General features: G+C 38.6%; 1 protein-coding gene across 2 annotated transcripts in view; it reads left to right on the top strand.

Annotated features, from left to right (window-relative positions):
- The window catches only part of LOC139468152 (cyclin-dependent kinase-like 4), a 493,691-nt gene that overhangs the window by 205,830 nt on the left and 270,264 nt on the right, over positions 1-17,597 (top strand). For both annotated transcript variants that reach the window (XM_071249926.1, XM_071249927.1), the window contains exon 5: positions 15,172-15,284. In XM_071249926.1, the coding sequence (XP_071106027.1) occupies positions 15,172-15,284 (113 nt within the window). The remainder of the gene's footprint in view (positions 1-15,171; positions 15,285-17,597) is intronic.

Raw genomic sequence — 17,597 nt, forward strand, 5'->3', positions numbered from 1 at the left:
GCTAAGTCGTTATCGAATATCTTGCTTCTGTTAAAAGCCGGACTGACTATGAGTTTCCTGAGTCTTTCTTCCTCATTAGATCTGACTAATTTAACATGAACACGCTTCCTTAGATTCTCCATAGTTTTACCGAATACCGAGTTATTCATGAGCTTATACAGATTCTTTTCGAAATCGCTGGTGGCTATCTTTCTTAAATCTGTGTTCAACCTTATAAAGGGCTCCATCCAAGGGCTTTGATCGAACTTAAGAACTCTGTGTATTTTCTTTAGTTTCATACCTAACGATAGATACAACTGGAGATTTCTGTAGTGAACTATATATTTTGTCTTATCCATCAAATTTGGTACGAGTTTTTCTACGTTAGCTAACCTACTATTACCCATCAATGAACGTTGATATTCTGACATCCAATCTTTATTAACCATTAATCTTTCGGGAGCTAGCGGGTAACTGTTATGATCTTTATGTAACGAACTTGGATATTCTAGGTCAACTTCTAGTATGTACCCTTTATTCTCATCATTATTATTGATATCATTCACATTGACCCATTCAAAACCACCTGTGGGTAAAGGTTGACTCATAGCCCATCTGTACAAATTGTTAGCGTCGAGATATAATATATGCGTGTCGGGTTTACTCTGATCGTATCCTTCCACTAATTTATTATTAGCCTTAGAATACCTTTTCGCTGCCATCGATATACCACCTCTTAATCCTTTCTCAATAAACAAGTGCATATCGTAATCTGTGAGTAGTTTTAGTTCTACGCCGGTCTTCTTCAACAATGCATCCCACGATAGTCCGGGACTGGAATAGTACCATGCCGGGTCCAAGCCGTATTGTTTTAAACACGTCTTTCTAAATATCTCGAATATATGGGCGAGTAACAGTACATCGGTTTTTAAGTACAGATCGTGATAATCGCCTAAATTCTTACAACCTAATTTATCCCAGACCGTCAGAGCGTGTTCATAATCGGCATCAGTTATTCTAGATTCTGTTAAGTTACTATAGAATGATTCGAGGGGTGGTAATTCAGTTTCTTCGAATCTAGACCAATCATCCATATATTCGTAAGGATATACACCTTTTCTCAGCAGCAAATGACGAGTTATCTTATCTGTATATTGATTTGTTATAGCGAAGTCATCGGGATTGTTCGCTTTAGCTAAATTGTCCAGGGAAGATAACAGAAACTGTCCGGAGTCTATGAATCTAAGCCCATTACTTTGCTTTATTCTAGATTTCCCATCCTTGTCCCTATAATGTATAGGTTTAGTCAACGAGAACGATATGTATTTTTCCATGTTGTTAGGAATGCACGTTAAACCGCCGTCGGTCTTTGAGATAGCTTGCATAATGAGATGTGAATCATATCCTCTAAGGTTGTGAAACACAACGGGGATGGGTATTGTTTGAGAATTCATTTTTAGTTTCAAGTTACACTCGTTATGAGCGGCTCCCCGATAATTACCCGTGACGTGACAATGATCTCTTACGGAATCCCCATCCAGAGGTTTATTACAAACGTGACAACTCAATGACTTCTTGTGGGCCCTCCAATCATCTATCGTCATACGCATGGGTTTCTTACACGATAATTCTTCCCTGATTATTCTCTCTTCATTTTGTAGATATTCTAGGAACTTTCCTGCTGCATCTGGACCTCTGTAAATCACGGGAGTGTTTGTTTTCCCATCATACCTTACAACTATATATCCAAACCCACAAGGAATATGTTCTTGAGTTTTGTATGTAAAACTACTCTCTTGATTATTGCGTTCGGTATTTTCTATGGGCTTGATAAGCGCTTCGAAGTCGGCGTAAATTACGTACGGTACTGGCATTTGATTACAATAATGTTCAAATTTTAATATATTTTTCCCCTCTTTAGGCATATCGATCCTGATAGCGGTCTGTCCAACACCTCTACAGTCTTCTTTATGCGCTTCTAATAGATCTTGTCTGCTGTACCCATGTAGGCATCTTTCGCAGAAATATTTCTTTCTAGCATGTTTTGTTTGATCGTATAATAGCCTGTTTAAACTCTTTATCCACGTATAATGATATTTTCCATCTTTTTCGATCAGAAATGAATTGATTCTGGGAATATGTTCCGGAGCGGAGCTTATCCTGTGTACAACAATTCCTTTAGAATGTCCGAAAACATTTATAGCTAAATTATTTTGCTTTTCCACCTTATCAATTTGTGATATTGGTGTAGGTTCGTCTATACCATCGAAGTTGAGTCCATCGTTTTGGGGATAGCTAGAAGGTCTATCCGGATGCTTGTCTACGGGGAACAATGCAGATCTTATCATCATTCTTAAACAATCATCAGATTTATTTTTTACGTTAATTATGGCTTTTTTCTTCTTATAATACGGGGGTAAATCTATATAAGATCCACCTTTGAAGGGCATATAATTTGCTATATCTAAATATAAACTATCGATTCTATCCACACCCCAACCCGAACCTCTATTAGTCCAGCGTTCTAAAGTTTCCTGTATCCTCTGAATTGATGTATCTAATGATGCGTTTATAGTATCGGATTCGGTTATAACTTCTTGATTGCTACGGAAATATGGTTCGCTATATTCGGTACTATCGTCTGCGTTTCTTTTACTCAATGTCATTTTAATCGTCAGCTGGTATTTTATACTTTGTAAATCATCTAACTCCTCGTTAATTTTACTCGATATGATGGGCTTAATATCGTTAACATCCATGTTGGAATTAATATCCATCTTCCAACCTCTTAGATATTTACCAACGCCGGTGGATGTGGGTACAAATATTAATTCTTGTTGATTATCATCATTATTATGTTGAATATCATCAACATCATTATTATTATCTAGTAAAGCGATCAATTCAGCTCTTCTCATTCGAGAATAACTTCTCAGCCCACTGTTTCTCGCTCGAGCTTTGAGTTCTCTAACAGTCTGGGGTGGTTCCAAACCGAGTAAGGTAATCAATTCAGCTTTTCTCATTCGAGAATATCCACGTAGACCACATTGCTTTGCCATAGCCTTCAACTCTCTGACAAAAACCATTGTAGTTGAATGGTATATGCAAAATGATTCATTTGTCTAATTGGTTGTTTTCATATATCTAAATACGTATCCTCCCCAACCTATTCCTCTCATTGATGTAATCTCTCTTCCTAGCATAAATAATCTGGTTCCTGACCCTATCAGCACCGTGTTTCTTACATAAACAATAACGACCTTTGAACCCTATCCCGCATTCAGAACACGTATAGTTTATGTGTCCACGCTTGATGTAATAATTGTGTATACCGCAGTAAACATCAACACAGCGGTGGTTACATAGAGTCGTCTTCCCCATGAGTGTAAACTTGCAGTTATTCATGGTATATACATCTATCATATCATTTGTCTAAATGCAAATCACATCTACACTAGTGAATAGCTGAAAATCAATACTGCAGATAACCCCATAATAACAAATGCGACCTCTCGGTCTTTCTGAGCCTCTGACGGTGTATAAAACTGACGCATTGTTGGTCTAGGTATTGGGTCGAGTTTTTTCCCATAAACGAGGTAGTATTCGTGCATGGCGGATTCAACATCCTTAAACGTTTGAATTGAATGTCCTTCCTTAATCAGTTGTTCATGAATAAAGTCTAATCTCTTCATTCTCTGCTGCGTATATTGTAACTGAGCTGCTTGGTATTGTTCTAATGCTTTATTATGTCGTTTACGCTCCTCTTCAACTTCTTTAGCGTTTGATTCCCTCATACTGGAAAATAAATAATTACTCCCCGAAAAAGCTAGAGCATTAACAACAGCTCCACCGACCATCATCGCAATTGATGCCATATAAAATATTCAAATGTTTATATGAATATAGATATTCAAATGTTTAATTACTTCATTATGTCTTCCGGGATAAGTCCTTGTTTGATGAGCATATCCTTCGTTGCCATTGCTAATCCAATATCCAGAACCATCATACCTATATCAAATCCATTAAAATCTAGCTTGGGAGGTGTGGCTTTAGTAATCATTTTAGCCATACGGGCATAGCCAATGGCCAAGCCGGTGACCACCGCTGAATGATACGTCGCGTTTACCAACATTTTACCGTCTGTAACTGGAGTAGTCATGCTTCTTATAGCATTATATGAGGACTAACCTCTAATTGAACTTGTTGTTGCGGCGGGGGTGACGTTTTCTCTTCTCCGGTCTTATAAAAGAACCATACAGCCGCTATACCAGCAACTCCTACTAGTGCCCATGTTTTAATCGGATTTGAATTATTTATTAATTTTGCTTTGCGCGCCAGCCCTCCCTTTCTTCCTGCGGCTATTTTTTTGGGGTTCTTAGTAACTCTGGGTTGTTTTTTTGTATTCACTTGTGGTGGTTCCTCATTCACTTGTGGTGCATCCTCATTCACTTGTTCCGCAATCTGTTGTGGTTGCGCAATCTGTTGTGGTGTCACCTGTTGTGTCTCCATTATTATTAAGTGGGCACGTATGTTTAAATTGACAATACCTAGCCGTTATTAAAGCTGTGGTGAACGGAGCTAAGAACATTCCGAATCTATGATAAAACTCACAGCTCACTGAGCTTATAGCGTGTTCGATGAATGGGTCTTTCTCTAGAGATTCGCATAAATACATGCGATGTTCTGCCGGGATGGGGAGAAACGTACTAGCTACGACTGTGTATAGTTGTAATATAGACGACCCTATCGTTTTAGTCATGGTAGCTCCCAGTCTAGACTTGTAACGCGCGTACAGTTTTTTAATCTCTTCGTCGGTCATGTTATCAATTTTTTCAATGGTATAATTTTCTCCCAAATATTGGGAACATTTTCCACCGGCTACCAAAGCGGCGAGTCTTTCTCTATGTTTATCTAAAGATTTATCTACATTTTGATCTACATCAGATTCTTTGAGCATTTGTTCGATGAGTTCGTCGCATTCCATAATGTAATACCTAAGGAGATATTTAAGTCTAACATAATATAATATGACGTATCCAATACATCCCGTAATAATGAACTGTTGCGAAAGAATGATGATTTCGAACCACATTTTATGTAAAATTAACCTCTAATGTTCAATTTGCTACATTTTGCTACACATAAATGACGTCATTTTCGCGTAAACATTCCTCGAATGAATCTCGGTCTTAGCAATGAAACAGCGCTACCCATTTGATCTGCTCTCTGAGATCTTTCAGGACAGAGTTGTATTTTTGAGTAAGTACCCAAACGCTATGTTGAGTATGCCGACCGGAGAATGCTAAATACGAAAGCATATCTTTCTTTTTTGTTAATTCTTTACTCGCGCTGCAGTCGTCTATTACGAAAAGGGTTGATTCTCCTTTGTATTTTTCGTGACATACTCGTAAACAGTCTTGTAAACGATCGCCCGGATCGACTCTGTGTATTCCGTCGTCATTCATTACCCAATCTCTCGATAAGTATGTTTTATTAACGCTTATAGTCGGGCACAGAATAATAATATGATCAAAAACGTCCCGATAATGACTTTCTAAAATATCTAGAATAAAGGCTGTTTTTCCACAGCCCGTTTGCCCGCATATGATAGCGCAGTGCGGATCTTTAGGTAAAAGATTATCAATAGATTGCTTGCACAAATCTCCCATTTTGTATATTAAGTTGCGCATCCATAATCACGTACAAATATATGTTTAATTTACCAGCTGATTCCTGAAGCTTCGTTATCTGTATGGTGACACCCTCGCTAGCATTTTCTATTCTCCTCCCACTGCTGTGTAATTGGTCATCGTCCGTTGTTCGCATGTCGAGCCATAGCGCGTACTTCGAGGTGAGGTATTCACCCATCGATACACTCCCGAGAGACAGATCTTTCACGACCGCGTTAACTTCCGGAGAACGTTTTATAGAAGGAAGTTTTTTAATCTCATCCCACTGGTGATACGCTAGCATTCCTTGGCTATATAGTTGATTAGGAACGCCCTCGATAGTCAATTCTACTTTTGTAATCTTGGGATTGTAGAACTTCTCGGTATTTCTTTTAAACGCATCGGAGGGGTCCTCGAACAACATTAAAATACCCTTCAACGACCTCGTGGGGACGTTTAGATTGATATTCCACATCGTATCTTTTTTGTCCCTCGTGATCTTTCGATGTCGCAGCACGCGATCGTACAAAATGGCTAAACTTCCCGAATACTGGTTACGAATTTGTCTGGCTAATTCGGGATCCGTTATCATATCGTACTCGAGCGAGATATTGTCAATGGAATAGCTAGCATCTTCAGCGGATCTGATTACTCTACCATAGTCGTTAAAAGTGAGTTCGTATTCTAACCTATCGCCGAGGGATGCTTGATAAAAAGGCATGTGGGAATCTAATAATTCAAAGTCCAGGGGAATATAGAATCTGTTACCTAATGCGTCGGCAACGGCCTGATCTTTTACGACGGTACCATCACCACTAGAAGCATCTACTCGCAGTCTCAATGTGTTCTTATTACAAATACCTTGGTACTGTAAGTTTTCCCGCTCTTTATCCGTTCTCCAGAGATCCATGTAACAATAGTATACATCGCTATCGTCGATACTCAAAACCTCATTACCGCTAATTTTAATAGCGATTTTCTTAACGATAGCACGACCTAAGTTCTGAACGGGCTCCCTGTTAACGTCGGCAGAAGTCAAAACAATCGTAAATGCTAGTCGGACAGTTCCCGGATCTAACACATCGTGTGCGCCGAGATTAGGAAAGCGAACCAGAAGCGTTTGATTCTGATCGATGGTACTAGGGTTATTAGTTATAGTAACAGACTGACGAATTGCCTTGACCCCTAATGGATCTCGAAGTCTGCGTTGTGGGTTTAACTTGCGTCCGTATTGCGAAGACATTGTTATATTGAAAACATGTACCCTATGTTTAATATAAAAATGACTGATTTTGATATTAATGACTTAGATCTAAGTACCTTTGGTGACCCAATCGAAGATACTGATGAAACCAGGTTTGGTGACACAAATCTTAATGATGAAATTTTACAATCAACCGTCAATGATTATTACGATGCATTAAAAGATGATAAAAATTATGTTACTCCAATAGGTCGTGAATATTCAAAGTTTGAGATAGATAGTAAAGGAATATTGCGACTGCGTGGCGCTCCGGATATTGATCTTATGCATTCTCGTACTCGTAAGCCCCTAGCCTTGTCTACGATAGCCGCTAAAAAAGGCATCGGCTTTGTCCGTGATGAATTAGGTTTTGTAGACTACCGACGACTTCCCGCGAAGACTACTAAGGCTCTTCAGACTATGAGGAAAGAACTCGTTAATACAGATGATTTGGAAGCAGCCTCGATGGTGGCCTCGGACGGACTCGGAGAAATCTTAGATACCTACTACGATAATTCAACGTTACAGGTACCACATTCGGAGTTCAGTATTCGGGAATTACGAGGTCTTGACAAGGCAATGCAAACTATGCGGGGAGAACTCATCAATAATATAGCCAAGCTATCCTAAATCGACAAACATATAGCTCAAGAGAAAACAAAACTCGAACAGGCGGGCGATGAATTCAGTAGACGTCGCATTGCTGAAAGATTGCGTAACCTAGAAGAGGAAAGATTGACCCGCCTCGAAGCAGCTTCCAGTAATAGAAAGGCACTTCGTTCGCAAATCAGTCGAATTCGAGAAACTATCGATCAAGTCCTCAACGATGATACTACACTGGCCGATAAAATTAAAACATTGTTCAGAGAACAGGGAATAACAATTGCCAGTATTTTAACCGCGTTGGGATTTATCATATCGACTTTGACTCTATCATTAACAGGTGGTGGAGGCGGATCACCGCCTAACGATAAAAACGGGATAAGAGAGTGGATAAAAAAGCATTTAAAAGCATTAGGTTCAGCACTGGGAAAGCTAGCTGAGAAAGCCGCGGCCGCACTTCCCGGTATAATAGGGAGTGTTGTTTCCTGGCTATTGAATTTATTAGCTAAGACCACCACTTGGCTTAGTCAAAACTTGTGGGGGTTGATCGTAGCAATTGCAGGGCTGTTGTACGTATTCGCTAAGAACTATTTAACCACCAAATCATGAGTAAACCAACCGAGACTCCACCCACTACAAGCGCTGTTTTTTCATCGATATGTTGTTGATTTTTAGCCGCAATATGCGGTGACACTTGTGCGTCAGTAGATGTTTGTGCGATAGTTGGTGTTTGTGGCTTGACTATTCCCTTTTCACCCGTGATCGTTTGAGTTATTAATTCGACTTTAATATCTGAATTTATACCTGGTTTTTGTTGATCGGTAGCGATAACAATTTTATTATTATAGCCTATCACTTGACCGATCTTAAGTTCCATATTACTCGGAGACATGTATAGTCCCGGGCGCATAAACGTAGTCCACTTTGGATTGAGCGTACTGTAATGCATCTTGAAAACGCTTTATAGACGACGGTATGTCAACTGGCGAATTAATGGCGTCCTCCACGTTTGAGACAAACTGTTTTTGCGCATCGAGCGCCGTCCCAGAACCGATAATGGACGTTCGTGTTTGAGATTGTGCACCGAGAATTGCCCATACATAAGTTCTTATCGATTCATTAACTCTTACAAATCCTGGGTTAGTAAAATTATTTTCCGTTTTATCATTAAGAAATTCATTCCAAGCGTCTCCGGGTGGTTGCTCAACCTTTTGGATGGTGAAAGCAACACCACCCTTAAAGTTCATACGATCATCTCTCCACTCGTTACTTGAGAGAGCAAAGCTCGGAAGGAGCCGACCCCTTTTCAGTAAATCATTGCTGACTTCTTTAACAGAGTGTGCACCAGCGTATGGAATACCTAGACCATGGTTAACTCCACTCAGACGCCAATCTTTACTCGTAGAAACATTAAATTCATTACAAATACGTTCGAATGCCTTCTTATCGTACTGATTATTTGTGGAATTCCACGCTCGATCCTGCGGTAATGGAGCACTAATTTCTTTAAGTATACGTCTAATCTGATAGTACACGTGAAATGACATAACAGACTTATTCAGTTCAAATCCTGGAGCGTAAAGAGATACGCCATATCCCATTGTGGCACACCATACGGCAAAGTTTAACTGATTCTGCCAAAATTGCATCGGATTGTGAAACCAATCGTGCACCATTTTATCGCTAGTTGCCGTGACTCTGTATTTTTCAAAGATATCGGGGAATTTAACTAAAAATTCAGCACCATAGGCAGTTACTATAATCGATTGATAAGTAATGTAAGTTGATTTCATATTTCAGTTATGATATAGTATCATTGTATATTTAATATGTATGTTACACTCCCGGGAATAACAAATGGCCAGTCTATTGAACTGCTTCAAACTATCGATAACTCGGATGGACAACTCGAAGTAGCTCTATGCGATGTAACGTATTACCAACGGTGGACCAATATAAGTACTGCGAGAGGAAATAATGAGATATGTATATTTGATGAACAAAATAGATTTAATAGAATTACTACTATACCTGATGGGTATTACAGTGTAAGCTCACTCAATGATGAATATTTTAATTCTAATGATGAATTTTTAAAGCCTTATGGAATTAGTCTCACACAAAATGAGTCAAATAGGACAGTGAAAATTTACAATGAAGGATCAAAAATACTTATTAGTGAGAACTTAGCAATTACACTTGGATTTAGAGGAGAAATAACATTACCACACGGCTCAAAAGTGATTGAAAGGAATATCGTACATGATTTAGTTCCCTATAAAGATTTGTTCATTCATCTTGATCAAATAAGCACGACGGATAATATTCAACTAGAAAGTCCTTCAACTCTGCTCAGAAGTGTTCCAGTGAAAGATGAAAAATACAATAGCGGTAGAACGGAATCTTTCTCGTTATTACAATATAAAAAATTAAAGCGGGGTATTATTTCAGACCTCAAAATTTCTGTATTAGATGTAAAACACCAACCTGTGCATGTAGGATACTTAAGTGTAACACTCCATATTATAAATAATGGTTGATTCCATATTTAAGTTATGATATAGTATCATTGTATATTTGATATGTATGTTACACTCCTGGGAATAACAAATGGTCAGTCTATTGAACTGCTTCGTACTATCGATAACTCGGATGGACAACTCGAAGTCGCTCTATGCGATGTAACGTATTACCCACGGTGGACCAATATAAGTGCTGCGAAAGATAATAATAAGATATTTAGAAGTGATGACCATAATAGAATTATTACTATACCTGATGGGTATTACAGCGTATGCTCACTCAATGATGAATATTTTAAGCCTTATGGAGCTAGTCTCACACAAAATGAGGCGATTGGGAGACTGAAATTATCCCCTGGAATAATGGGTGTAGTTTTTACCGGGAACTTAGGAATTACACTTGGATTTGCAGCCGGTTATACTGTAATAATCGATTCATCAAATGAGGGAGATACATTACCCGATTTAGTTCCCTATAAAGAGCTGTGCATCCATCTTGATCAAATCAGCACGACGGATAATATTCAACAAGAAAGTCCTTCAACTCTACTCAGAAGTGTTCCAGTTAAAAATGAAAAATACAATAGCGGTAGAACGGAATCTTTCTCATCATTACAATATAAAAAATTAAAGCGGGGTATTATTTCAGACCTTAAAATTTCTGTATTAGATGTAAAACACCAACCTGTACATATAGGATACTTAAGTGTAACACTCCATATTATAAATAATGGTTGATGCATCAGGCCCTGGAACGATAAGACAATGTAATACAATTGCGCTTTCCGATCTCGGAGACACAGAAGGATTCGATAAACCCGGTACCAATGGTAAGTTATACGCTTTACACTTACACGATAATGTATACAAGCGGAAAGAAGTTACATTCGCGGGTAATCTAGAAGATTTAAGCGATGTCGACGTTAGTAGACTCCTTAAAACCACTCCGTACAATATTATTTACAACAGTGAGAATAAATGGACTATGGTCGAGGCAAACATCAAGTGGCTACTGAATATCGTCATTACCCCACCTTATGCGATGATGGGTAAGGGACATAATTTAACTAAGATAATAAATAGTGGCATCGTACTCGCGGCCTATATCCCGTCAAAACGAAAAAGTGTGTTAGTCACTCCCCTGCCAGAAAAACCAGGTCATATGTTATATAGTCGTCCGGCAATCCAAAATGTTAGTTTAAATTTGGTTACAGAATTCGATAATATTAAAGTTAACTTGAGTGCAATACCTAATATTTCTACGCTTATTATTGAAGTCTTGTTCGGAGATGCACCGGTAGATGCCTTCGAAATATTACCAGGTCTATCGATTAAATGGCTTAAGAAACACGAGCGTCAACGTTGCAGTATTATTCATGTCGGTGCATCACCCGTTACATCCCTCGAGGGGGTTCAAATTATTAAAAGTGGTAGTATTTCTCTTTCTAAGATATTCTTGCCGTATAATATACATTTGATAAGGTTGATGTATACTCTCAAAACATTTAAGCAAGACCAATTAAAGACTATTATATATTCGTAATATACACTATGAGTTTATATCCAGCGCTCGATGAAATGATGGAAACTGTTGATGGATTTCGATTACATCAAATAAGCGACATAAAACATCGAATAGAAAAGGATAGGGAGTTGAGACTTGGATTGTATAAAAAGTATCGCAGAGCCGTGAATGCTCTGGACGGAGTTGACACCGCTCTTGTAGTAGCTGGCATGGGACTCGGTGTAGCCGGTGTCGGTTTACTATCAACTATAATCGCCGCGCCTATCGTGCTCGGCATGGAAATAACCGCCGGAGTCTCGGGACTGGCAGGAATAGCGATAAAATTCATTTCTCGTAGGTTGCAAAAGAAAGCATTAAAACACGATAGTATTCGGATACTCGCCGATGCAAAGTTGAACAGCATCGAGGATCATATTTCGACAGCAGTGGCCGATTGTAAGATATCCGAGGATGAGTTTCGTTTAGTGCTGTCGGAACTCACCAAATACAATGAAATGAAGCAGGAGATTCGATCAAATTCTCGTAAGACCAGTGGTATTAGCGAAGACGATAAAAAAAAGTTCATAGAACAGGGGAGGCAGCAAGCGCGTCAATTATTCCGTGCCAAAACCAAAGAACTGGTTGGAGATTAAAAATAAATTGCTTACTATCGTGTGATTACATTTAGACAAATGCTTACATAAATATATAATAATGGAAAAAACTATTAAATGGAGAGAATTACCACAAGGTATTTATTATCAGTGATGTCAAACCAACCAAATACGGTAATCAATTGTTTCTTATTAATTTACAAAAAGAGTGTAGTTATATAGTCTGGTCTCCTAGTAAAATGAGGGAAGAACTTAATAAAAATGTTGAATATCGCTTTATCGATAAAAATAATGAAGAATATTTTTATTACCATTTAGACTCATCTAAAGCAATGATTGGACCCAGGTATTGGTGAGCTGGGTCCAATTTAGATGAATCTCATGACTATCGTTGAATCGCATAGTCATTTACACATAAAAAATGCTACCTGTAGTAGCAGTATAGGTATATGAATCTGGCTCCAGTGGAAGTGGTCCAGAACCATCATTACCTATACTACTCCATCTACAGCATTGCCTCAACAGATAGCAGAATACCTTCAGCACTTGAGGTCTGCAAGGAAGCTGAAAGGACCTACACTTACTACTTACTTGGCTGAAATCAACCTGTAGTGTAACTTCAAGCCCTGATTAGATAGTACAGATTAGAAATTAAATAGAGATGCCAAGGCTGCTACATCTTACGTCTGAGGGATGTTAGTAAGTGTAGGGGCAGTCTTGAATAACTTTCCTGGCCAGACAAGGGATGATTCGCTCTCTCTAGTCTCCAGGGTGAATTGTCAATCATTTCCTCATATCGTTTTTGTGTACTCAATCACAGAGGTTGTGGTTGATAGATGTTTCACCTTTTCTGAGGGATGCAAGTGTGGGGCAGTCTTGAACTTAACTGGCCGGACAAGGTATGATTTGCGTCTGCGGGGTGTTTTTTTTAGCTGTGGCTGAACAGGTGTCATGAAGTCAATGTCCTGCGCAAAGACATGGAACATGTGTTACCCGACCTCATGATAAGTACGTCCTATTAGCGCATTAGAGTTTTTGTCTCAGAAGTGACCCAAACATAATGTGACGATCAGATCATAGTTTAGGACTGACTTCCTCGTGTACATCTCGCACTTGAAGTTTTTCACAGGTGAGGGTATCTGCACCTCGCTGCCCAACCATGGGATAAATGCAGAGTGTGAGATAGAATAAAATTTGATAATTTGGAAATTTCACAATAGCTTGAATATTTATCAAGAGAAATGATTCTGCAAAATTATTCATGTGAATGTGAGTAATTGTTACAAATTGAATTGCTAAGGTTAACCTAGAAATTGTGAAATCAGTAAATAACCACACAAGATCAGTGAATAATTTACAAATAACTGTGAACAAGCCTGTAACAAGCTCCTAACAGAGGAGCTCCATATACACTAGGAAGGTAATGAAGGTGTCAAAGGCAGGGACGGAATTTGGACTACCATATATCAAATGGCCTCAGTCAACTTGCTAGCACATACAATCAACACTGTAACAAAACTGCTGACACATAACAGTAATCATCATTAGGCTAAAAAAAAATATTCTTGGTTCTCAGGCACTGCCGCATCAGCACAAAGTCCGCCGCACATTTCGTTTTTAGTTCCATTTTCAAAGAAAAGAAATCCTTAAATATTCTTGAACACACGACCTCAAAAGTGAAACGCTTCAATCCTTAAAAACAATGTGATCCATCATGCAGTTACTTCTCTTTTCATGCACACTTCTTTACTGCGCATCTTGTGTGTTCATGATCATGGCAGTAATAGGATCCGGAGTGTGCTTGTTTTGCATTTTGCAATTTTGGTCAATGAAAACATGAAATTGGCGATAAAACATCACTAGACATATTGATTTACAAATTCAATGGTATCTGTGTACTGTATTCGAGACAATGTTTCATACACAGAGGTTAAGATTTACATATTTATTTGTCTCGTAAAATAATGCTGATTTATATGCCCTGTCTTAAGAGCGAATCGGATTGAAGCACGTCACCAGTGCATACACAATCCCTACATTAATCCAATATCATGTTAGTTGCAGCATTACTATATATATTTGTGAAATAAATTAATAACCATAAGCGTAGCACTTTGGTTCAGCTGATCACTATTGCCAGATATTTTTTCGTATGGAAGAATTTGACTAATCAAAGTCGATGGTCCTGTGGCCGTGATTGCGAAAACTTTATGTTGACATATAATAGTCAAACTACAACAAATATGACTTTCAGCGATTCAATGTATGGCATTTATGATATATATATCCATTCTCTATCCATCAAAGTTTGTTTCAAGGCATCAATAGCGGTAACATGACCGTAGTTGCTGCAAATAACGGTGAGTTGTGCGATCTTCCGATCACTTCATTTGCCGAAATGAATTGAAGCAGTATTGAATGAAATGTTGAATAAAATGAATAAAATTTATTACAAACTTAAGTCCAGAAATATTATGAATTTTTTTACAACCAGACATTGTAATTACATGATTAATTTGCGTACTTCAGCACAGATTTGCTGACATGGTATTGCCGGTGCTACATGCTCACAGTAATGTGTTTGTGTTGGGGAAAAAACCCATAAAAACCCTCTTCAACCCTGTGTTTAAGACGACCCCCACCCCTTGAAAGTTTCCGAACTCTAGTAATGAAAAACTTTCCTAAAACAAAGGGATATACGGATTTGGATTCTTACTAGTTTGTACACACACACACACACAAACCCACCTCCCCCAATCCCCCCCCAAAAAACACCCACTCGCACAATATTTTCAAAAGCTATTTCCTGAGAACCAATTCTTCTTTTATTTTCAGCCTTATAGTATTATATTAATATGCATAGTGAAATTTTGGTTAGCAGGCAAAGAAAGTGATGCTTGAAAAACTTACTGCAGACAAACTTTCTTTCTTGGACTACCAATTGCCAAAAGGCTAGTTTCTTAAAGTTCTCTGGGAAAGTTGGACCATGTAATAAATAAGTAGTATTCAAACTGTTTTTACTGATGTTTTTCAGGGCTGTGGACATATGGGCAATAGGATGCTTACTGGCAGAAATGCTGACTGGTGAGCCACTTTTCCCAGGAGATTCTGACATTGATCAGCTGTACCATATTGTCAAGTGCTTTGGTAAGTGTGATGAAATGACTGTTCTCAAAGGTAGTTATATACATGTCAACCAAAGCATCATTTGCCATAATGTTTTTGTAACACCTGGACAGAATTTGGTTGTAAACTTTTCAAAAAGTTATTGTTTTTAATCCATAAATATGCACAGCATAATTACTTCGAATGCAATACCTTTAGTACATCACAACCATAAATCTGTATATAGGCAGAATCACACATAAAATCTTTGGATATTTCAACAGACACTCTCATCACGGCAAGCTGTCTTATCGTTCAAAGGAAAACCGTTCTAGCACAAGGCGCGAAAACATCACCTCTCTCTTTCCTGTGTGTGCTAACATTATAAGGACATTTAGAATCTTCTTTGTTAAATACAGACTTATTACTTTTATTATCTGCTTATTAAGAAAATTCTGGTCAGATTGTGGCTTGGCCCAGCTTCCTACGAACCCTCACCTGAACTGCTTTGAGATGCCACCTTTCTGATCCTATCACGGATGCAGATTTTATAAAATCAAAGGACTCAGCTCAAGTTATGATGTCATCCCAATTTGTTCTCCCTCAGAGATATCACCTCCATTCACGATTTTGAACACTGAAGATGTCTGTTCTTACTCATCCCATCAGTTCACTGGGATTCTTTTAATAGCAAGGGGGCAGTGGTGTAGCCTAATGGTTGAAGCATTGGCCGAAGACCCGTTGGTTTGAAGACATGCCAAAGAGGGAACAGATAGGGGAAACACATCTTCCTTTGCGGAAATAAGTATTGCATTGCACGGGCTGCCCGAGCACATGCGGAGCGAGGGATTGGAATTGCTTGAGTTATTGTCACTTTTGGCTTCCGATATAGTCGCGATAGGACGTACATGTGTAACTTTATTTTGATAGTTCGTTTCGATGTGACGCAAGTTAGTCACTTTAGTTTGAGATGTCGTCGCCATAGGACGAACATCTGTTACTTTGGTTAATAGTTAAAATTCCACTGCGCAACAATGGTAGCAGAGCGTGGTTTTCTGTTACATTTCCATTTGAACTAAAAGCTTTATTAGAATTGTATTTAGATATCAGATAGACAGCTTAGACCAACTATGTCTGAAACTGGAATAGATAGCCAGTGTAGAGCAGCTATGTCAGAAACTGGATCTCTCTTGGAGACGGCGGAACGAGTTCGTGTGTTGAAACAACAAAAGGCAGCAGCCAAATGTAGTTGTACAAAAGCTAGGAATAAGCTTACTACTTTGATAGAAAGTCAGGATCAACCATCATAGAAAGAGGTAAGGGATGGTGTCGATCAAATGAATGATCATTTTGTGAAAGCAATGGATGTTATGATAGAGTTATCAAGGGTTTATGTTAAACTGGAAGAACATGGTAATGTTAAGAAGTTGGATCAAGAAATAGATAGTTTGGAGGAAGAAAATAACTTTGCTCTTGAATCTGTAAAGGAATATCTGCAAAGCAGATCAGGGTCTAACAGATCAGGAAATAGCTCTGTGTCCAGTAGAAGGTTAGGCAGGCTATATAGCATATAAAAACATATCAAAGTTGGAAGGCAGCTTTTATGACTTGCATTGATCAGTCCCCAGCCACACCTGAGTACAAGTTGTTTCAATTACGCCAATATCTCTCGGGCGAAGCTTTGAAATCAATTCAGTCTTTAGGCCACAGCTCAGTAGCTTATGATGTTGCACTAGAACGTCTTGAAAGAAAGTTTCGTGGGAAGAGGTGGCAGATTGCAATCCAAAATGAGGAAATTAGTAATTTCAAACCAATTCGTGAAGGCCATGTTCAGGATCTAGAGAAATTCGTGGATATTTTGGATGTTGCAGTCGCAAACATCAGAGAATCTGACAGGGTAGAGGAGTTTGGTAATGGCCTGCTTTATGCCACTTTGTTGAAAAAGATGACTGAACTTATGGTCGCTCAATATCAAAGGTGGGTGTATGAAAGGGACAGACAAGAGTCAGTAGAGACTCTCAGAGAATGGATAATGTTAGAATCAGAATTTCAGATTGTTGCAAAGGAATCAGTACATGGATTGACTACACCAGGTAAGAGATCACAGGCAAAACAGAAAATGTCTAGCACATTTGTTAGTTATGTTAGTATATGTGGTGTATGTGCTGAAGAGCATGACATTTGGAACTGCAAACTTTTCAAAGGTATGCTTGTTTCTGATAGATGGAACGAAGTCAAAAGATTGAAGCTTTGTTTTCGTTGTCTTAGGGGCAATCATCTGGGTAACAGCTGTCGTCAAAATAGGCTGTGTGGTATATCAGATTGTTCAAGGAACCACAACAGATTATTGCATAA

Source organism: Haliotis cracherodii, unplaced genomic scaffold (assembly GCF_022045235.1).
Source record: "Haliotis cracherodii isolate W230 unplaced genomic scaffold, xgHalCrac1.p SCAF_2, whole genome shotgun sequence".
NCBI classification, from domain to species: Eukaryota; Metazoa; Mollusca; class Gastropoda; order Lepetellida; family Haliotidae; genus Haliotis; species Haliotis cracherodii.